The 24,065-nt window shown below is 45.2% G+C and overlaps 1 protein-coding gene and 1 long non-coding RNA gene across 4 annotated transcripts in view; one reads left to right on the forward strand and one right to left on the reverse strand.

Moving 5' to 3' along the window:
- LOC115077053 overlaps positions 1–24,065 on the reverse strand; it is an 88,458-nt gene that overhangs the window by 3,791 nt on the left and 60,602 nt on the right. For all 3 annotated transcript variants that reach the window (XR_003852944.1, XR_003852943.1, XR_003852945.1), the window contains exon 4: positions 4,908–4,982. This is a non-coding gene — a long non-coding RNA (uncharacterized LOC115077053). The remainder of the gene's footprint in view (positions 1–4,907; positions 4,983–24,065) is intronic.
- The window catches only part of SLC25A33 (solute carrier family 25 member 33), a 58,849-nt gene continuing 49,399 nt past the window's right edge, over positions 14,616–24,065 (forward strand). The window contains exon 1 of the mRNA XM_029579202.1: positions 14,616–14,903. Coding sequence (XP_029435062.1) covers positions 14,785–14,903 — 119 coding nt within the window. The 5' untranslated portion in view covers positions 14,616–14,784. The remainder of the gene's footprint in view (positions 14,904–24,065) is intronic.

Consider the following 24,065-nt stretch of genomic DNA (forward strand, 5'->3'; position numbering starts at 1 on the left):
TGGAGGCTTTTCGTTATTATCTACTGGGCCGCCAGTTCACTCTGGTACCAGATCACCAACCCCTTGTCTGGGTCGCTCGGAATAAGGAGTCCAATGGACGAATAATGAGGTGGTTTCTGGCACTCCAACCATTTGACTTTAAAGCCCGACACAGAGCAGGGAAAGCAAACATAAATGCAGACTTTCTTTTTAGGGAAGTCTCCCTTGTTCAGGCAGGCACTCAACTAAGGAAGGTTGAGCTGAGGGGGGGAGGGAATGTGATAGAGTATATGACAGCCTCAGACTGCCTTAAGGGACCAGCTCCAGCTATCTGGCCCGGTCCACCTTAAAACAGTCAGGAAGGGGATCCTCGGGTGGGGGCGTTTCTCTGAGGTAAGAGAGAAAAAGGTGAGGCCCTGAGAGAGAGAGGAAGGCTCCAGGAAGAAGGAAGCTGTAATTAAGTGCTATATGTCTTTTTGGAAGTTTTCTTGTCTTGTCAGTCTGCTGAGGTAAGCAGCCATTTTGCTTCTGTTATAATTCTGTAAATAAACTGGTGAAAAGCAGACCAGACTCCAGCCTGGTGTTGCGCTCGGGGGTGGACCCTTGATCTGGGATAGTGAAGGAACGCCTCCCGAAAGGGAACAGAAGGTAACTGCCCCCAGGGGGCGGAGCACTGGAGGAGACAGAGGCTGAGAAGAGCTTCACCAGTGGAAGCCTGAGATCCCCCCGGGAGGAGCCCGTAAGGACCTGGGCTGCTTGGACTAAGGTGGGCCTTGCAGGGTCTCCTGAAAGAATGGAAGTCCGGCGTGCCCACGGACACAGGGGGAGCGCGATCGGGTTCGAAGTTGGAGGCTGGTTGGAACAAGGAGAACCAGAGCAGAGTTGGTGATGACAAGGCGAGGAACAGAGCCAGAATCTGGAGACAAGGTCAGGCAGGCAAAAGTCAAGATCCAGAGGTCAGTCCGAGGAATGGTCAGTAAAGCAGGGGTCAGGTACCGGAGGTCAGACGAGGTCAAGGCAGGCTGAGGTCTTCAGGCAGGTCAGAAGCAAGCTGAGGTCAGTACCAGTAAGACAGTCCGAGGGTACTACCTGGGTAGACGAATAGACGAATGCAGGAACAGAACTGGAACAGAAGGATCCTGGAACAAGACTAGGAGCAGGAACAAACGCAGAGGCAATCTTAGAACAAACTGACCCGATTGCCAAGACAAGGAAGCATAGACAGGAACTTATATCGAGGGATCAATCAGGGTATGCCGCAGAGCTAAGACCCGCCCTTGGCCCTACATGAGTCCGGGCGGTCCGTGCGTGCGTAGGGGCGTGGCTAACATGGCAGAGGACACCGAGCCTCAGCGTGAGGCCTGGTGTGCAGTAGAAGGCCTGACAACTACCGCGAGGGAGGTCATTCCGGGACCCGCTGTGGAACCATGAAGGTGAGCAGGCCTGTGCATGGGATGGCCGCGGGCGGGGCACATAACACTTGGACTGTTCTCCGGCCTTCCCCAGTCCTAGACTGCTCCGAGGACATCACAGATGGATATGTCATTTATTGAGAGATGAGAGGGAGGACCAGTTGTGGGGTTAGAGATAGATGTTAGGTAGACAATTTCTGTTTTGGAAGGGTTTAGTTTTAGACGGTTGTGTAATAGCCAGGTATTGAATGTGTTTATGTATAGAATAATCATAGAGAGGGGGAGAACCATGAAGTGTTATAAGGAACCAGTGAAGGAGAGGGTGTTTGCGATTGTCTGGCGTCAACAATCGTAGTGTGTGAGTTCCAACTCCATCTCAGTGTTTACTGATCTATCCTCCGATAACCATTAAAAAGCACTTGGAATTTTGAGAAGTATCCTGTCTTGCGCAAGGAAGGATTCAATATCATTGGCCGTTCCCTTTTGGGATCGCCATCACAATCTGAGGCAGCACATCCAAAGCTAACTTGATCGAAGCAGCGGCCATCTTGAAAGAAGAAGGTGTCGCAGTCAAGGTGCCAACATTTTCCTCGGTTCTGCCTACTCCAGCACGCGAAGATACCCCATGGTAGCAAAGAGTGGGGAAAAGTGGAAGAAGACTGCAACGGCACTCGGGTGATCCCGTCCTAGTGAAAGACTCTGGCACTAGATGAACCTTGATTTGATAGTGATCTTAAGCAGCTATTAGTAGGTCTCTTATTACTCTTGACAGTGGGATAGTCTGTTGGAATGTGTAAATGGATGCCTCATAGTATAAGATGTGAGCTCAGAGGGAGTTGGCTCAATGCCTGTGCGAATTACCAGCTCCATCTGCGATGGCAGTTCTGCTACTGCTCAGTGGCGGCTGGATCTGGGGGGAGGGGGGTTTATTTTTGTCATTGTTGCTGCTATTATTTTTACTATTAGTGGTGTTTCTTATGTTTTTCTCCTTATTACTGTGGGAGAGGTGATCCTACAAAACATGAGGGATTGGGTGTTTGACTCAGAGGGATGGGCTTTAGCAGGAAGAAGAGATCCTACAATCTTAAGATGAGTGGTCTATTTCTCCAGACTATCTGCCAACATATGGTATTCATAGTAAATGATGCACATGTTAGGATTTTATCTATGAATGTAAAGGGGCTGAATTCCCACCGTAAGAGACAACTCCTTAGATCTGAGATTCAAGATTCTAAGGCTTCCTTGGTATTATTGCAGGAAACACATTTGAAACGATGTTATGAACGTGTTTTGGCATGACCCATGTTTTCTTCCTGCTTTTTTGCACCAGCTTCTGAAGAAGCCAAGTTCTCTGGGGTGGGGATTCTCTTCCTGAAATCCTTTGATTGTTCCATTACTCGTACTGTGGCCAATCCAAAGGGCAGATTCTTATTGGTGAAATTAGTGGTAGGGGGAGAAACATACACTCTACTAAATATTTATGCTCCCAATGTTGAGCAGTGTTCAATTTTGATAGCTTATCTAGTTTATTGGAAAAAGAAGGGGAGGGATATCTCACTGTAGATGGGGATTTCAACATGACCCTTTCCCCCCGGCTAGATAACTCGGGAGGTGGAGATTCAGGAACCAGCCACCATCGTAAGTGCTTGAAATCCCTTTTGAAACGCTGGGACCAACTATTAGAAAATATTCCTTTTACTCAAAACCTCACAACTCTTACTCGAGGATTGATCTCTTTTTAGTAGACACCACACTGGTTGGCAAGATCTCAGGTGTGGGAATTAGATCCATAACCTGGACCGATCACGCCCTTATATGATTAGATTTTTTGAGTGATGGAGTCTACTCCGGGTGCCATTTTTGGAAGCTTAATGACACACTGTTAACTGATAGTTTTTTGTTCCCAACTGGCTGTCAATATCTCCGATTTATTTAGAGAGACATAGGGAGTGGGTGTCAATCCTTCCCTCTTGTGGGACTGTCTTAAAGCAGTTGTACAGGGCCAATTAATTTCCAGAGCGTCTTCTGTGAAAAAAGAAACAATGCAAAAAAAGCAGCTCTTACACATAGACAGGCCGATACAGAATGCTGCGCTTGACTGAGCGCACAGTTTAGCCCGTTTGGCTGCGTGTTTTTGACGCACTACTATTACCCCTTATACTGTGGAGGAGGTCCAGCTGACAGCTAGCGCGCCAACTGAAAAAACGCATATCCCATAAGAACATGCCATACTGGGTCAGACCAAGGGTCCATCCAGCCCAGCATCCTGTTTCCAACAGTGGCCAAACCAAATTACGGGGATTGGCATCCTGTTTCCAACGGGGATAAAAGATGTTGATGGCTGTCGCCTATACTCCAACCAAAATTGCTTCAACAGTGTATCTCATTACATGTAAACCAGAACACTGAATAATCTCAGGGATTAAGAGTAAATATTCTGCATACAACCCGACCTCATATATCACTTTTGAGAGTTCTTTTTAATGCACTTGCTCTCAATATTGAATATACCACATTTTCTGTTAAGTGTACTTCATGTTCTGTACACCATTAATATATATGTTGTGGTCTCTTTAAATTTCCAATCATTGGTCAAGGTTGTATCGCTCTTAAGTGAGAATTTTTTTTTGTATTTTTCTTAAATATTGTTTATAATGGATACCATTTATCCCTTTATACATAGAGTGAACGCCGCTGTTCAAATCACTTATCTTTTAATTTGAGTGAGTTGAAAACACTGGAGTGCTATGCACTCCAGTGTTTTCAACTCACTCAAATTAAAAGATAAGTGTTTTCAACTCACTCAAATTAAAAGATAAGTGATTTGAACAGCGGCGTTCACTCTATGTATAAAGGGATAAATGGTATCCATTATAAAAAAATATTTAAGAAAAATACAAAAAAAATTTTTTTCACTTAAGAGCGATACAACCTTGACCAATGATTGGAAATTTAAAGTGACCACAACATATATATTAATGGTGTACAGAACATGAAGTACACTTAACAGAAAATGTGGTATATTCAATATTGATGGCTGTCGCCTAACATCACCTATTGGTATACGGAAGAGATTTCAGCAATTCTATGGGGATCTTTATAGTGCAGACTCTTCAACTTCCCATGCTCAAATTGTCATTTCTGTCTCAGTGATCTACAGACTGTTCAAAATTACCCTCCTTATATATAGAAAATCACTTTTCTGTATAGAAATCATATATTTCCTACTATTTTTAAGTGCACAGAAATCTGATTTTTTTTTTTCCTGCATGCAACTTGCCAGCTACCCCATGTAAATAAGATTACACAGTTTTGAGTGTGTGTGTATGCTTATGCACACTTTTTTTAATGCTGCAGTCATTTGCATAGTATTAGTTTATCTCATCAGGAGTAACCTTTTATTCAACTCTCGAAAAGAAAAAAAAGTACTTCATGAATATGGTAAATCTATTAGACCACAAAATTAGAGGGAGACGAAAAGCCAAGAAGAAAAAAAAATATACAAAAATGGCTTACTGGATCATGCTATACCTCCATGAGAATTTTTCACTTCTCCGATTAGAAAGCTGAGCAAGGAGAGGACTCTCCAGTCTTTGAATGAAAAAAGAATCTAAGCTTTCAGGTTTGATAAACACAACTTAATGTTACAATAGTATATAATCGACTTCTATCTTTTTTTTAATTCTTTATCAGTTTTAATTTTACAAAACCATCAATTTCACAAATACAGAAAAAGTCAGGATGAAACAGAAAAACATCTATATTCTTGTATACATTACAACATATAAGTAATAATATTTAAGCTTCAATCCTTCTTAAATTTATAAATCAAGATACAATAAACTTACTCAAGTTTCTAGGATCCAAAATTATAGAGAGTATCTAATAAAGGAATAAATCATCTTTTAACACACAGGCTGACAACTAACAACCACTATTCTTTTACGTATTAAATGGAGTAGATGTAAGGGGGGTTTTAGATGTAAGAAAATTTTTTAATTGCTGAAAAGTGAAGAATATATTGATCTCTGCTCCTTTCTTTAAGATACACTTACAAGGAAACTTTAATTTAAAAGTGTACCCCAATGTAATAGCCTGTTGGTGAAGAGTTAAAAATTCCCTACGCCTTTCCTGGGTGATAGGAGACAGATCAGGAAAAATGTTTACTCATTATGGAAAATAGGAAACTTCCTAAGGTAATTTTTCATTATAACTTGCACATCCAGCAATGATATTAATGGAATTAGTAACGTAGCCCTATCTATTACTTCTGTTGCTGAATTTTCTAAAAATTCAGTTAGGTTTTCCTGTACATTTACTCTATTTGCTGTTGAAATTACTTTAGGCAAAAAGAAACATTTATTTATAGCAGGTAAATTTTCTTCCTCCAAACAAAGGACTTCCTTCATAAATCTCTTGAAGGAAATATATGGGTTTTCACCCAGAACTCGTGGAAAGTTCAGTATCCTTATGTTTAAGTGTCTAGAAGCGTTTTCTAATGTTTCCACTCTTCTTGCAATGAGTTGGTTATCTTTCAACTTTAATTTTTCTTGCTCCTTTTCCTCCAGTTTCCCAATTTTCTTTGAAACTTGATCAGTATAATAGACTTCTAAGGAAATGCCGCATCTTAGAAAGAACTTCCCTCTTTCTTGTTTGGTTCTAGCCAAGTCAGGAAAGATCCACACTTGCTAACCTAAGATTAAAGATTGTGTTTTCCTAAAATACACATCACTCAATTCTTGCTCAAAAACAAAAGAAACCAGCAATGTTGCTCTCTGCTGCTCTTTTGCTATTCTCTTCTCCAGAATAGCAGTGCTATCCAGCTTGATTCTCCACCTGTTGCCCTTATTTACAGGGGGGATAGACTTGGTAGGTAGTGTGAGACTCTGTCCTATCTCTTAAATACATCCCCGAGGGATGAGCCAAAAACCTTAGGGAAGTTTAACAAATGGAGGTTCAAAAGCCTAGTAAAGTTTTCAGATTGCTCCATTTTCTATGCAGAATATATTATATCAACTTCACAGTCCTCTCTTTAAGCTCTCTCCCCTTAAATTCCTTTCAGCTAGACTCATGGTTTAGGGTTACCCTTTCCACTTTTCTAAGTGAAGAATTAATTTCAAAAGAAGATGGCAATAGAAGAGTCCAACCTCTCAAATAGCTTGCAGCATCGCCACTGGCAGGTTCTTCAAGAGAGGGATTCACTAATTCTCTCTAACCTTGGTGATCTTCTTTCAGACTCTATCACGAATCCTACTCTCTTGGCCCTTCTTGGTATCCTGAATGTGAACAGGCTTCTTCCTCAGACGATTTGCTGCCTCCATCATCAGCCTGTGACTGTACTGGACTTTCACTCACCTTGGGGCCAATGCAATATTTATGCGTAGAAAGCAGGTGCCGAATTTATCGGCGTCTGTTTTCCTAAACAGCGGTCAGCCAGGGGGTTCTGGAAATGGACACTTGTTAATTGAGCGTCCATTTCCTGCAGCCGACTGCCAGAGCTTTTTTTTTTTTAATTAGTTTGTTAAATATTTTTCCTCCCACTTAATATCGCAATGATATTTAGTAGGAGGCAGCACAGAAAGGCAGTTTTTTTCTGCTTTTCTATACTAGTTTTAGGAGTGCTCAGCAATTAACGCCTGCTCCAGGCAGGCGTTAATTCCTGATCGCTAATATGTGCATCCTAGATGCACTTTTTTTTTTTTTTGCATTGGGAGTAAATAGCTAATAGCCTCATTTACATGCATTTGTATGTGATGAGCGCTATTAGTTTCACTCCGTGTTGGATGTGGGTTGTAGAGGCGCTAATCCCCTTATTGTATAAGGGGATGTCCAACTGTGGCTTATACAGGGCGCTCAACTGTATTGCATCGGACCCCTGTGCTCTTAGCAAAGGACTGCGAGACATTTCCTCAGAAGAAACAGAGGCTCCCTCCTCTAAACCATAAATGTGCTGATATTCTGCTGGGTTAAGGGATGCTTCCCTTTTATATTAGGAGATCTGCTGAAGAAGGTTCAGAGCAGCATGCCTAAGTCAGCTCCTGCTGCTATCCTGCCCCTCTCCCTCAGCCCCAGCCTCTCTTTCTGATCTAAGCATGAGGTTAATGTCTATAAGATGTGCTCTCCTTTTAGACAGATTTTGTAAATATGATGGAATTCTAAATGTATGAAAGCTGTGCAAAGGGACAATGCAGTTGAAGCCCTAATAATTGACACTACTCTGAAATTCCAAACTTGTGCTAATTCAACCCCTGTTTGTGCATGGATAAAAGAGGAAATTCAAAAAATCTGTAAACTTCAGAGGAGTCTGAACTTTGGCAGTGCTGCTGCATGTGCCTGTGTGAGAGTTGGGGTCTGGGCAGAGCTCAGCTATTAGCTGTCTTCTCTATGATAAGAGAGAGGATGCTGTAAGCACTGCAGAAGTTCTGTATCTACAAGCCCTCACCACAATCCTGATCTGAGCTGGATGTAACTTAGCCAGACTGTCAGACATGGTGAAACTTTGAGATAATCGGGGCCTATTTAATAGTTGAATTATAATCGTGCAGCTCCTTGTCACTCATTTGGAGCAGGAAGGATTGCGCCAATGCCCCTAGGAGTCAGCCAGCACTGTATGCCTATCTCCCAGCAATGTCTCCAAGGCCAAACCTCTTCTCTGGGAATCCAGGGGCGCAGTGACTGTCACAGAGAGGAAGAAAAGGTTCTAACATATCGGGCCGATTCAGTAAAAACGCGGGAGAGCGGACGAACGCCCACTCTCCCAGGGCGCGCACCGGCCACTTGCCAGTGCGCGCGATTCAGTATGTAAATTAGGTGGTGCAGTAGAAACGGGCAAAAGGAGGCGCTAGGGACACTAGAGCGTCCCTAGCGCCTCCTTTTGACCTGGAGCGGCGGCTGTCAGCGGGTTTGACAGCAGACGCTCAATTTTGCCGGCGTCTGTGCTCAAGTCCGCTGACAGCCACAGGCTCAAAACCGGACGCCGGCAAAATTGAGCGTCCGGTTTTCGGCCTGACAGCTGCCGGCCCAATTTAAATTTTTTTTTTTTTACTTTTTACACCCTTCAGGACCTCCGACTTAATATCGCTATGATATTAAGTCGGAGGGTGCACAGAAAAGCAGTTTTTACTGCTTTTCTGTGCACTTTCCTGGTGCCGGCAGAAACTAGCACCTACCTTTGGGATGTGCATTTTCGGCCCCTTACTGAATAAGGGGTAAGGGAAAACGCGCATCCAAGGGCAGGTTAACAGTGCTCCATTGGAGCGCACTGTACTGTATCGGCCTGTTTGTGAATGATAGCAAATAAGACCAACATTGTCCATCCACTCTGCCCAGCAGGATGTTTTAGTTGCCAGTCCATGTAGGTTACCCTCATGCAGAAATGTTACTTCAAAGGTTACCACAGGTTATACTCAGGCAGTGCGTGGCGATGGCCGGTGGGCACCAAGGCACCACCACCATGGTTGGGATCGACCGCAAAAGGAAACTTACCCGAAATGCCGAAAACCCTGACTTAGAGACACTATGGGAAGACATCAAGAGGGAGCTGGTGATGAATCTAAGGAAAAAGCTGCAAAAACGTGCAGAGCAAAAAGGTTTTCCACAAGGCTAAATAACAGCCAAAGTATCTCAATCACAATGCGAGACTTACAGCTCCGTGGAAAAGAAGAGGCTGAAGAGGGACCCCACGTGGATGCATGGTGTAGGGCAAGCTCATTGTCCTTCCTCAAAGCTCTAGAAACTTTGCCATAGGTTTTTTGCAGTGGGGCTCCATCTGATGATGTCACCCATGGGTGAGGACTACCACCCTGCTTGTCTTTGGAGAAGAGGAAAGAAATCAGGAAGGCAAAAGGTCAGGTGGAGAAAAGGATTGCCAAAGAGGTAAAGCCAGGTAACAAAACAGTTTTCAGACACACAAGAGAAAGGAGGAAGGCCCAAGGTGCTATAGTGAAACTGAAAGGTGAAAAAGAGCAATCTGTGGACAAAGACAAAATAAATAGCAGAAATATTAAAAAAAAAAAATACTCCAGTTCAGTGCTCATTAAAGAAGACTTTTGGAAAAAGATCATTGCTGGTTCACAAGACGATGGATGGGAGTGGGGTAGATGTAATCCCATTTACAGAAGAGAATGGATGGGATGAGTTAAGTCAACGTGGACAAGGCCATGGGGCTGGATGAGGTATATTCCAGAATACTGAGGGAGCGCAGAGAGGAGCTGGCGCGTCTGCTGAAAGATCCCTGGTGCTGTGAGACTGAAGACGTGCAGTTGTGGTCCCTCTTCACGAGGATGGTCACAGAGAGGAGACTGGAAACTATAGGCTGATGAGAAAATTAATGGCGATTCTGCTGAAGGAAAGGATAGTGAACTATTTACAATCTGGTGGGTTGCTGGTCTTGAGGCAGCATGGAATCACCATGGAAAGGTCCTGTCTGTCAAATATGATTTACTTTTTTGATTGAGTGACATGAGAACTCTATCAGGGAAGAGAACTCAATGTGATTTATTTGGATTTCAGCAAAGCTTTTGCTACAGTCCCACATAAGAGGCCTGTGAATAAAATGAGCAGCTTGGGCTTGGGTTCCCCTGTAGTGGAGTGGATTACAAATTGGTTTACTGACAGAAGACAGCATGTAATGGTAAATGGATCCTTCTCTGAGGAGAGAATAAGTGGAGTGCCTCAAGGATTGGTTTTGGAACAGATTCTGTTCCATATCTTCATGACTGACGTTGCAGAAGGGGTAGACAGTAAAGTTTTGTCTTTTTGTGGATGATATTAAAATCTGCAACAGAATGGACACACATGAAGTAGAGAGAATGAAAAGTGATTTAAGAAAGCTTGCAGAGTGGTTGAAGACTTGGCAGCTGTGATTCACTGTCAAGAAATACAGACTCATGGATGTGGGGTGCAGTAATTTAAGAGTTGTATGTGATGGGGGGGCAAGAGACTGTGCATGGACTAACAAAGGGAATGTGGGATGATAGTGTGCGGTGATTAGAAGGAAGTGAAGCAATGTGATAATGCAATAGTTAAAACCAGAAGAATGCTGGGCTGCACAGAGAGGAATAAGCAGCAGGAAAAAGGAGGTGATCCTGCCCTTGTACAGGTCCTTAGTGAGGCTTCACCTGGACTACTGTGTTCAGTGCTGGAGACCGCATCTCAAAAGGGATGGAAGCAGCCCAGAGCGAGGCCACCAGAGCAGTGTGCGATCTGTAGTGGAAGGCTTAGGAGGAGAGGCTATAGGATCTAAATATGTATGCCCCTAGAGGAGAGGAGGTGCAGCAGGAGCTAAGAAACGACCTTCAGCTACCTGAAAGGTATTAATAATGTGCAAATTCCTTTCTGTTGCAAAGGAAACAGCTGACCTAGGAGTCACAAAATGAAACTAGCACAGGGACAATTTGAATCAACGTCAGTAAATTGGAAATGAAAAAAGGGAGCATGGGCTGATAACCTGTATACAGTTGCTGTTACTACCTTTAACAAAGGAAAGGGCATAACCTGCACAGGCTGGCACTTGTTACCCTTAACAGAAGGTTGTAGGGGTAACCTGCATGAGTGGCAGTTACCACCAGGAGCAGATTAAGAGGCAGACTAGACTGGCTGTACAATTTGGTCTTTTATCTGCTATTTTTACTGTGTTACCAGGAGAGACTCCTTATGAAACTAAAAACCTCTTGGATAGGAAGTGTTGTTTTACTGTGACTGGATAACTGGTTAAATGATAGGAAATAAAGAGTGGGCTTAAATGGTCAGTTTTCCCAGTGGAGTAGCCCAGGGCTCTGTCTATGCACTGGTCCTGTTTAACTTATTCGTTAATGATCTAGAAAAGGGAGCAATATGTGAACTGATGAAATTGGAAGATAACACAAAACTATTCAAAGTTGTTAAAACATAGACAGACTGTGAGGAACTGCAGAAGGACAATGTGAGAGTGGGGCATTGAGAATCTAAATGGAAGATGAAATTTAATGTGGGCAAAGTGTTGCACATAGTAAACATAATCCTAACTTTAGATAACAAGGCTGGGTTCCCCTCTAGATGTAACCAGCCTGCTAAGGATCTTGGAGTCAGGGTCGACCATGTATTGAAAATCCTCAGCTAGTTGGGGAGTGGTGATCAGAAAGCAAACGGAATGCTAGGAATCATTTAGAAAAGAATGGAGAATAAAATGGACAGTATCATAGTGCTTCTGTATCGATCTGCCCTATGCCTGGACCTTGACTATTGGGTTCAGTTTTGGTTGTCCCTCTCAAAAGCATATAGCAGAATCAGAAATGGTACAGAGAAGGGCAATGTAAAGGGCTAGCACTCTGGCTTGGAGAAGAGACGAATGATAGACGTTTATAAAATCATGATCAATCAAAGAAGGCTAGCGACACTTCTAATAGCGGATTTAAAATAAATTAGAGGCAATACTTTTTTTCACTCAGTACACAAAGAACTGTGTGGAACTTGGTGGCTGAACATCTGGTTACAGTACAAGCAAAATGGGGTTTAAAATGAGGAAAATAGAAAAAAACTGAAAGGTGCAGCTGCAAAGGTTAAAAGAGTTCAACAGGCTTGGGGACATTGTTTAAAAATACAATCCTAGAGGCGCAGTCCATATGTATTCCGCATATTAAGAAAGGTGGAAGGAAGGCAAAATGATTGCAGTCATGGTTAAAAAGGTGAGGTGAAAGAGGCTATTTTAGCCAAAAAACATCCTTCAAAAATTGGAAGAAGGATCCAATCTGAAGAAAATAGGATAAACCATAAGCATTGTCAAGTTAAGTGTAAAACATTGATATGACAGGCGAAGAGAGAATTTGAAATGAAATTGGCCATAGAGGCAAAAACTCATAATAAAAATCTTTTTTAAATATAGTCCAAAGCAAGAAACCTGTGAGGGAGTCGGGTTGGACCATTAGATGACAGGGGGTTAAAGGGGCTCTTAGGGAAGATAAGGCCATTGCAGAAAGACTAAATTAATTCTTTGCCTCTGTGTTTACTAATGAGGATGTTGGGGAGATACCAGTTCTGGAGATGGTTTTCAGGGGGTGATGGAGTCTGACGAACTGAACGAATCACTGTGTACCTGGAAGATGGAGTAGGCCAGATTGACAAACTAAAGAGTAAGCAAATCAACCTGGACTGGATGTATGCATCCTAGGGTTCTGAAGGAACTAAAAATGAAATTTCTGATCTATTAGTTAAAATTTGTAACCTATCATTAAAATCATCCATTGTACCTGAAGACTGGAGGGTGGTCAATGTAACCCCAATATTTAAAAAAGGATCCATGGATGATCTGGGTCACTATAGACCAGTGAGCCTGACTTCAGTGCCAGGAAAAATAGTGGAAACTAATTCTCAAGATCAAAATCGTAGAGCATATTGAAAGACATGACTTAATGGGACACAGTCAACATGGATTACCCAAGGGAAGTCTTGCCTAACAAATCTGCTTCATTTTTTTGAAGGGGTTAATAACATGTGGATAAAGGTGAACCGGTAGGTGTAGTGTATTTGGATTTTCAGAAGGCGTTTGACAAGTCCCTCATGAGAGGCTTCTAGGAAAACTAAAAAGTCATGGGATAGGAGGCGATGTCCTTTTGTGGATTACAAACTGGTTAAAAGACAGGAAACAAAGTAGGATTAAATGGTCAATTTTCTCAGTGGAAAAGAGTAACAGTGGAGTGCCTCAGGGATATGTACTTGGACTGGTGCTTTTCAATATATATATAAATGATCTGGAAAGGAATACGATGAGTGAGGTTATCAAATTTGCGGATGATACAAAATTATTCAGCATAGTTAAATCACAAGCAGACTGTGATACATTACAGGAGGACCTTGCAAGACTGGAAGATTGGGCATACAAATGGCAGATCAAATTTAATGTGGACAAGTGCAAGGTGTTGCATATAGGGAAAAATAACCCTTGCTGTAGTTACATGATGTTAGGTTCCATATTAGGCGCTACCACCCAGGAAAAAGATCTAGGCATCATAGTGGATAATACTTTAAAAATCGTCGGCTCAGTAATGCTGCCGCAGTCAAAAATAGCAAACAGAATGTTAGGAATTATTAGGAAGGGAATGGGTGACGAAAACGGAAAAATGTCATAATGTCTTTATATCGCTCCAGTGGTGAGACCGCACCTTGAATACTGTGTACATTCTGTCACCACATTTCAAAAAGATATAGTTGCGATGGGAGAAGGTACAGAGAAGGGCAATCAAAATGATAAAGGGGATGGAACAGCTCCCCTATGCGGAGGGCTGAAGAGGTTAGGGCTGTTCAGCTTGGAGAAGAGACGGCTGAGGGGGGATATGATAGAGGTCTTTAAGATCATAAGAGGTCTTGAATGAGTAGATGTGACTCGGTTATTACACTTTGAATAATAGAAAGAACTAGGTGGGGCCAGTCTATGAAGTTAGCAAGTAACACATTTAAGACTAATCAGAGACAATTCTTTTTCACTCAACGCACAATAAAGCTCTGGAATTTGTTGCCAGAGGATTTGGTTAGTGCAGTTAGTGTAGCTGGGTTCAAAAAAGGTTTGGATAAGTTCTTGGAGGAGAAGTCCATTAACTGCTATTAATCAAGTTTACTTAGGGGAATAGCCACTGTTATTAATTGCATCAGTAGCATGGGATCTTCTTAGTGGTTTGGGTAATTGGCCAGGTACTTGTAGCCTGGATTGGCCTCTGTTGAAAATGGGAATCTGGGCTTGATGGACCCTTGGTCTGGCCCAGCATGGCAATTTCTTATGGTTCTTGAAAAGGGTTTGGACAAGTTCCTGGGAGAAAAAATTCATAGAAGAAATCATTAACAAGAAATTGGATTTACTTTTTGGGTTTGGTCACTGCTGGAAAGGGGCTGCGGGCTCGACGGGACATATTCTTAGCTGGAAAGGCTGCAACTGCCCGTCAGACGATATAGCCAAAAGGTCCTTATCTACTATCATGCAAGAAAGCCGCATCCTGCCAAAGGCGGGGAGGCAGGAAGCGCCCTGGGAGGGTAATTGGGTAGCTTGCACGGAGGGCGGGTTCCTGGGTGCGTGCCGAGGAGCAGGTTATTCTCGGTGAGTCAGGCATCGGGCGCGCCGCGCCCCCGCCTCGCGGCACTGAAAGCAGAGCCTCTGCTGACGACAACGGGCAGCGGCCCCCTCCACGCCCCTCCTCCTCTTGCACGCGCGCAGCTCCCTTCTTCTTCTTTAAGGCGGCTGCTCCGCCTCCCGCCACCCCCTTGCGTCCATAGGGCCCCGCCCGCGCGTGACGTTGCCTCAGTCACCGGTTCATGGCGAGAGAGGGGAGACCGGCTCCTGCCGGCTGAGGACGCAGTGAGAGCGGGGAGCGAACCGAGGCCGCACCGGGAACGGCAAACCGTTCAAGGAGCGCTCGAAGGCGGCGAGATGGCAGCGGGCAGTTTGAGGAGATCCGGAGGGACGAAGCGCCTACCGATATCGCCCCAAGCCAGCAGCAGAGCCATGACCCTGAAAAACGACACGCTGCGCCACCTCTTCGCTGGGGGGTAAGAAGCCGGGTGGGCAGGACAGAGGAACCCCTCACCCCCCCCCCCAAATACCACGAACACAGGGGATCATCTCCCCCACCAGAAAACACAGCTCCCCCCCCCCCCCCCACCAACACCATGAACACAGGGGATCATCTCCCCCCACCAGAAACACAGCTCCCCCCCCCCCCCCCAAACACCATGAACACAGGGGATCATCTCCCCCACCAGAAACACAGCTCCCCTCCCCCCCCCCCCCAAACACCATGAACACAGGGGATCATCTCCCCCACCAGAAACACAGCTCCCCTCCCCCCCCCCCAACACCATGAACACAGGGGATCATCTCCCCCACCAGAAACAAACAGGCTCCCCTCCCCCCCCCCCAACACCATGAACACAGGGGATCATCTCCCCCCACCAGAAACACAGCTCCCCTCCCCCCCCCCAAACACCATGAAACACAGGGATAATCTCCCCCCACCAGAAACACAGCTCCCCTCCCCCCCCAACACCATGAACACAGGGGTATCATCTCCCCCCACCAGAAACCAACAGCTCCCACTCCCCCCCCCCCCCAACACCATGAACACAGGGGATCATCTCCTCCCACCATGAACACAGCTCCCCTCCCCCCCCCAACACCATGAACACAGGGGATCATCTCCCCCCACCAGAAACACAGCTCCCCTCCCCCCCCAACACCATGAACACAGGGATCATCTTCCCCCCACCAGAAACACAGCTCCCCTCCCCCCCCCCCAAACACCATGAACCACAGGGGGATCATTCTCCCCCCACCAGAAACACAGCTCCCCTCCCCCCCCAAACACCATGAACACAGGGATTCATCTCCCCCCCACCAGAAACACAGCTCCCCTCCCCCCCCAAACACCATGAACACAGGGGATCATCTCCCCCCACCAGAAACACCGCTCCCCTCCCCCCCCCCAACACCATGAACACAGGGGATCATCTTCTCCCACCAGAAACACAGCTCCCCTCCCCCCCCCAACACCATGAACACAGGGGATCATCTCCCGCCCACCAGAAACACAGGCTCCCCTCCCCCCCCAACACCATGAACACAGGGGATCATCTCCCCCCACCAGAAACACAGCTCCCCCCCCCCCCCCAAACACCATGAAACACAGGGGATCATCTCCCCCACCAGAAAACACAGCTCCCCTCCCCCCCAAAACACCATGAACACAGGGGATCATCTCCCCCACCAGAAACACAGCCCCCCCCCCCCCCCAACACCATGAACACAGGGGATCATCTCCCCCCACCAGAAACACAGCCCCCCCCCCCCCCAAACACCATGAACACAGGGGATCATCTCCCCCCGCCCCCCCACCAGGAACACAGCTCCCCTCCCCCCCCAAACACCATGAACACAGGGGATTCATCTCCCCCCACCAGAAACACAAGCCCCCCCCCCCAAACACCATGAACACAGGGGATCATCTCCCCCCACCAGAACACAGCACCCCTCCCCCAAACACCATGAACACAGGGGATCATCTCCCCACCAGAAACACAGCTCCCCTCCCCCCCCCCCAAACACCATGAACACAGGGGGATCATCTCCCCCCACCAGAAACACAGCCCCCCCCTCCCCTCAAACACCACGAACACAGGGGATCATCTCCCCCCACCAGAAACACAGCCCCCCTCCCCCCAAACACCATGAACACAGGGGATCATCTCCCCCCGCCCCCCACCAGAAACACAGCTCCCCCTCTCCCCCCAACACCATTAACACGGGGAATCATCTCCCCCGCCTCCCCCCCCCTCCCCCCAAACATCATTAACACGGGATCATCTCCCCCCCCCCACACACACACACACACACCGGAAACACAGCTCCCCCTCCCCCCCCAACACCATTAACACAGGGGATCATCTCCCCCCCCCACACCCATCATAAACAGCTCCCCTCCCCCCAAACACCATTAACACGGGGAGCCCCCACAAAGCATAAATACAGTGCATCCTGGAAAGAAAAAACACAGGGGATTCCTCCCCACAAAAACCATAAACACAACAGATTCCCCCACACACCATAAATACCAGTTATCCCCCTAAAGAAGTATAAACACAGGGGATCCCCCTGCAGAACACCATTAATGCAGGGGATCCCCCTAGATAATTAAACACAGAAGATCCCCCCCCCCCCCCCAAAGAATTATAAACACTGGGGATCCCATCCTGCCAGCACACTATAAACAAGGTCCCTCCCCACAGAATACCATGAACACAGGGATCTCCCCCAAAGAACTATAAATTAGGGAATCCCCTTCAAACACCATGAACACATGGATCTCCCTAAAGAACTAAAAATACAAGGGATCTCTGTCCACAAAACACCATAAACACAACAGATCCCCCCACACCCCTTAAACAGATGGGATCAGCCTCTCCCCAAACACACCATAAACACAGGGATCCCCCAAAGAACTATAAATTGGGGATCCCATTCCCCAACACAACCGTAAACAAAGGGGATCCCTCTAAAGAGGTCCACAAATACCATAAACAGATCCCCCCACACACCATAAACATACGAGATCACTCTCAAGAGCTATAAACACTGGGGGTCAGCCTCTCCCAAAAAACAATATCCTTCCTCAAACACCCTAAACATAGAGAATCCACCCCACCCACATACTTGGAAAACATTGGGAATCCATCCACAAGCACATTAAAGACAGGGAATCACCCCACACATACACCATAAACACAGAGGGCTCAGCCTCCCTTCACACAACAAACACAGGAGACCTTCCTCCTCCTTCCAAACAGAAAATCCCCCCCCCCCCCCCATACACACACCCAGAAACACGGGGGATTCCCCCCAAACACTATAAATACAGGGAATCCACCCCACAGACCATTAACAAAGGGGATTATCCCCCAAACACTATAAACAAAATCATTCAGGACAAGGAATCAAAATGGAGAAGACATAGCTTGACCAAGTGATTAGACAGAATTAAAAAACAATGAATTAAACATGAGGGAAAACTGGACTGGATTAAAATAGACATCAAAATATACATTTTAACGTGTTACCTGGGTTTTAATGTACACAGAGAGGCAGTTACTCCCCTTCTCAGAAGGCGTGGGGGTAACCTGCATGGAGTAGCATTACTATGAGGTTCTAATCCTGGAGGAATTTCACAGGATCGGCAGGCATCATCCATCCATTTGGATCTCCATCGGGAAGCCACGCTGCTGTTCTAGGAGTACTTCGGCGCTTAACAGTAGGTCCCGCAGGATCCCACCTGCGAACTGCGCTAGGGATGTTAGAGAGGGCTGAAGACTGCGCCTGGATAAAGTAGGAGCATCCGTCCCGGAGGCACATGAGGTGTACTCACTGAGCAATCATCCCCTGCTGAGGAACCCATTAGGGGAGTTCAAATTAAGGTGCGCCCCACCTGAGCTGCCTCTTGCCAGCTGGATGGGGCCTGGGTCAAAACAGGCTAGAGAAATCAGGGACGGCAATTCTCCCTGAGCCTCCAAACAGCACTGACACAAGTTAACGGATACCCCTGGCTGAGATGCCCGAATATGACAAGCATAGTGCAAACACTTAGGTTTTTTTTTAAAGCATAGGTACCATTATGGCCGACAGAGCACTTGAGCGGTGGCCAGAGGCAGGCGTGTAGCTTTTTTTTTTTTTACATCGAAAAAACCTAAGTGTCCAAATGCCTAGGCGTCCCAAAATAAGCGCTGTAATAAGTTAAGCGCACAATAAACCTGTGCGCACAGGTAAGCGTGCAGCCACATAAATACAGTGGATCCTGGAAAGAACTAAAAAACACAGGGGATTCCTCCCCACCAAAACAACCATAAACACAACAGATTCCCCAAAAACTAAGCATCCAAAAACTGGACGCACAACCTTGATGCATGGCTAGACGCATATGCTGAAACAGACAAGCCTGTAGTTGGCAGCCTTAGAAAGCGTACGAAACGTCGTTGCGGTCTACCATGCGGCGCATGGTGAAAAAGCCTCAAAGCTGGGCCTAGCCTGCAGAGGCTGTTCAACTTGCCAGCTGGCCACGTAGCGGGATGAACGTCGGAATGGCGAGCTGAGCACAGAGACCGGCAGGAGGAGGTCCTACCCTAGAAAAACCTACTTTTCGTCTCTGTAAATATATAAATATAATTTTTTTTTTTAAATCCCTTACCTGAGCTCAGCCTTACCTGACTGAGCACAGAGACGGTCTCTGGCTGCGGGGGAGAGGGCATATGCCATCACCACCGTGCTCGGCTTCCTACACCCACTGCCTTTCAGGCCGCTTAAGCAGCTAAGTCCACGCTGGCTGAAAAAACCAGCTACCAGACCAAGGCACTCATCTGAGGGACCACAGAATCACCTCAGGAATTCTCAACTGTGGAAGGGATCTTTTGGTATTACTGCAGGAGATCAGGCGAATGAAATATCCTCAATTCTCCTTTTTCAAATGAAGCAATCCTCAGAAGGGAGATGCACGTCCACCATCTGCTGGAGACGGAGAATACTGGCAGGCTGATGTCACTGCAGGGGTATATATATACTGTGACATCAGTTTGCTCTGTCTCCATCTTCTGGTAGAGGTGCATAAGCCACTTGTTCTGGATTTCATCTAACTGGACGGTAAGAAAGCTGATTTTCATTAGAATGTATATTAGATTTGATAATATTAATCCATCTTCTCATAGCTGGGAGAAACCTTGCTCTTCTGTGTGTGTGTTTCTAGCATTCGTTAAGCTCCCAGCTATTCAGGAGTTGACAAGTATGTAAGTGGCCACACCTGTCAGTGTCTAGGCATACAGTCTTTTATTATAGTCCCTGGCATCCTGGGATATATGCATATGAGAAGTTAGTTATTTATATTAGAGGACTCTGCAGATGAATTCAAATGTTATGGCTTTCCGTAGCATTTTCTGGAATTACTTGTGGTGAAAGAGGTGATGAAGCTGGAATTGATATTTGAATATTTCAACTACCTTTTCTAGGTCTTAAGACTTGAAAAGTCAACATAAGTGTGTTGTCTCCAAGGAGTAGGAGTTCCAGGAAGCAGAATAGTAATTGGCCACCTAGAACTGATATTTTTCCATTCTAAGCAAGGCAGTTTGACACTTGGGCCCTTTGAAATAAAAGTTGAAATCATCAAGAATGGTGGTCTATACTCCAGTTTCACGTGTATATCTTTGTCTTTGGGGTAGCAGCTTGCTTTTCTTCTCTAGGTTAAGTGGTTGCTATTTGCAGGGTACCCTTGAAGCGAAGGCTCCTAATTCCCTCTCAAGACTGAAAGGAAAAATCACGTTGAATCTTGCAATCCCATGGGTTGTGGTGTGGCAGGATGAATACTCTAGGCACAGGGTCTCTCAAACATGATACAACTTATAGTTACACAGTCATGATGGCCGAAAAAGACCAAATAAGTGGCTTTGGATATCCTAACAATTTATCTTGGTTTCCTTGGGTGGTTGCATTGAAATGGCAGAAAATCAATGTTGAGGGCATGTTAGCACTGTATCTTGATTTGCCAGTTAATGCCCTTCAGGTGCTACAACTCTTGCAAAAACTCAGCTGTATGGCTAATTTCTGGCCAGAGCAGGAAAGCTCATATCTTTCTTGTACTGATTGATCTGCATTGGCTACCAGTTGTCTGGCATGTTAAGTATAAAGCTGCTGTCCTTATTCAGAAACTGCTTGGAGTGATCTTCCATAGAAACATAGAAATGACGGCAGAAGAAGACCAAACGGCCCATCCCAGTCTGCCCAGCAAGCTTTCACACTTTTTTTTTTCTCATACTTATCTGTTACTCTTGGCCCTTAGTAACCTTTTGGTTCTATTCCACTTCCACCCCCGCCATTAATGTAGAGAGCAGTGTTGGAACTGTATCTAAGTGAAATATCTAGCTTAATTAGTTAGGGATAGTAACCGCCACAGTAAGCAAGCTACTCCCACGCTTATTTGTTTACCCAGCCTGTGCAATTCAGTCCTGTTGGTTGTCGGAATATTAATCCACTTTTCTTCATTCCCCCCTGCCATTGAAGCAGTGAACTGTGCTGCATATGTATTTCAAGTGAAGTATCAGGCTTAATTGATTCGGGGTAGTAACCGCCGTAACAAGCAAACTACACCCATGCTTATTTGTTTACCCAGACTATCTAATTCAGTCCTTGTTGGTTGTTGTCTGTATATGGGTCCACTTTTCTTCATTCCCCCCTGCCGTTGAAGCAGAGAGATATGCTGAATATACGTTGAAGGTGAAGTATCAGGCTTATTTGGTTTGGGGTAGTAACCACCGTAACAAGCAAGCTACTCCCCACTTTTTTGTGGATGCAAATCCTTTTTTCCACATTACCTCTTGCCATTGAAGCTTAGAGCAACGTTGGAGTCGCATTAACCGTGTGTATGTTTATTGAATAAGGGTATTATCTCCAGGTAGTAGCCATCATTCCCGCGAGCCACCCACTCTTCATTCACATCCTCTAGACTTTATGGATCCACAGTGTTTATCCCACGCCCCTTTGAAGTCCTTCACAGTTCTGGTCTTCACCACTTCCTCCGGAAGGGCATTCCAGGCATCCACCACCCTCTCCATGAAGAAATACTTCCTGACATTGGTTCTGAGTCTTCCTCCCCTGGAGCTTCAAATCGTGACCCCTGGTTCTGCTGATTTTTTTCCAATGGAAAAGGTTTTGTCGTTATCTTTGGATCATTAAAACCTTTCAAGTATCTGAAAGTCTGTATCATATCACCTCTGCTCCTCCTTTCCTCCAGGGTGTACATATTATCTTCCAGTATGTGCAAATTGGATTCTGCATGTGTATAACTTTGATCAAGTCCTAAGGTCCTCTCAGTGAGGATTACTCGATATTCCCTCTATTTGGAATGCAAGACTGACTGAGATCTGTGAACAGTCTGACAATATGGAATTCTTTGTGCTTGTGGTGCTTATGACTTTCAAATTGCACTAAAGAGTTCAAAAAGCTGTTGAAAACTAATTTATTCACACTAGCTTTTAATAATCTAAGCTCTCCCGCTCAACTACTATTCTGCTGTTCTCTGGCCACACTGATTATTTTAGTCCATGTTTCTATTCTATTTTAGTTTGTTTGATGTGTTGTAGTCATTTGTGTTTTAGTCTATAATTTTATTGCAAATTGTTTTATTCTATAAGCCATTTAGGGCTATAATAAGACATTTTTAAATACATTTTTAAACACAAGCAGGCCAATTCAATAAGAAGCGTGGGAGAACAGGCGCTTTGTGTTGAGCGCCTGCTGTCCTGGGCGCACGATCCTGTATTAAATGAGAGGTCGTGCTAAAAAGGAGCTGCTAGGGACGATAGCATGTCCCTAGCACCTCCTTATTAACGGCAACCAGGAAGGTGGCTGTCAGCGGGTTCCAGAAACCGACGCTCAATTTTACGAGTACCGGTTTTCCGAATTCGCTGATAACCTTAGGTTAGGAAAATGGACGCCGGTAAAATTGAGCGTCCGTTCTCCTAACCTGACCAGTCGGCACACATTTTTTTAATTAAAATTTTTATTTATTTAATTTTTTGTTTATTTATTTTATTTATTTATTTTTATTATTTTTTAACATTTTTGGTTCCTTGGACTTAATATTGCTAGGATATTAAGTCTGAGGGTGTACAGAAAAGCATTTGCATGTGATAAGTGCTATTAGTTTCTGGGCGGGGGGGAGGGTTGGCCGCGTGTTTTCGATCCACTAAACCCCTTACAGCATAAGGGGTAATGGATGTGTGTCCAAACACGTTAAACAGTGCACTCAGCCGAGTGCACCTTATAGTATCGGCCTGAAGGACTGTGGAGTGACCAGATTAGAATTTGTGGAGGTGGTAATATTCAAAGTAATTGCATTTTGATAGGGTACATTCCAGAATATCGATGGAGCTCAGGGGGCTTGCTGTATACCAGAGGCAGTATCACTCCACAAGGGTAGAAACAAGGAGGAAGTAGGCAATCCTGAGTAATAGTACCTTTGAAGCCAATGGATTACAGGACCTTAGACAATGTGGTTTCACAAGGGAAGATCTCGCCAAATAAAACTGATTTTTTTATGAGGTAACCAGAGTAGATGATCTGGGGAGGGGCAATAGATGTGGCCTATCTGGATTTCAGTGAAACCTTTGACCTTGTTCCATATAGAAAACTGATGAGCAAGCTAGCCAGTCTGAGAGCTGGAAGAAAAATGATAAACTGGGTGAGACGTTGATGGAACAGTAGGACTCAGCGTAGTGATTAATGGAAAAATAACCAGTGGTGTGCCACAGGGATCGGTGTGCTAAACCAGGCTTCTCCAGTGTCATAAATGACATTGTAGAAATGCTAGAAGGAAGAGTGTGCGATATTATGAAAATCTGCAACACTGCAGGCCTTCAAGGGGTAGCTTCCAGTCTTTTGCTGCTATATGAAATTGGTTTCAGAAGAGCAAGTTTGCTTACCGTAACCGATGTTGTTCCGTAGATAGCAGATGAATTAGCCATGCTGGTCTGGGACATCCTCCCGTACCTGTAAGGGTGGCGGAGCAGTCTCTCAAGTAAAGTTCTAAGTCTTGCTGTAGTGTGTGCCTGCTTGGGCACCTCCCCCTCCCCTCTGCAGTCTCCTCAGTCCGTAATAAAAAAGCTAGGTAGAGAGATGCAAAACTGTCCTGGGATCAGGAGGGTCAGCATGGCTAATTCATCTGCTATCTATGGTTTTCACTTAGATAAGCAGGCTGAATTAGCCATGCTGTCTGGGAGTCCCCAGCCGACAGCTTGAGCTTTTGTGTTCGTTAGGATATTGTGTTATCAAGTTCTCAAGCTGAAAAGGTAGATTGCGGACAGTCCTTGGTGAAAAAAAGGTTTAGGAGGTGCCCGCTGTCAGTATCTGTTTACCCATGGATGCATCTTCTGATGTTTGTCCAAACAGTAATGGGTAGTGAAGGTATAAGAGGGATGCACCAAGTAGCTGCCTTACAAATGTCCAATATTGGCACATCCTTTAGATGGGCATGGAAGCTGCCACTGCTCGCACTTGATGAGCCTTAGGTGAAGCTGAAAGCTGTTCTGAGCGACTTTGGTAGCAAAATTGAATGCAGTTGGTTATCCAGGATGATAAGATTCTTTTTGATACTGGTAATCCGGTGCATTTGGATTGAATGAGAG

Source organism: Rhinatrema bivittatum, chromosome 15, assembly GCF_901001135.1.
Source record: "Rhinatrema bivittatum chromosome 15, aRhiBiv1.1, whole genome shotgun sequence".
NCBI lineage: Eukaryota > Metazoa > Chordata > Amphibia > Gymnophiona > Rhinatrematidae > Rhinatrema > Rhinatrema bivittatum.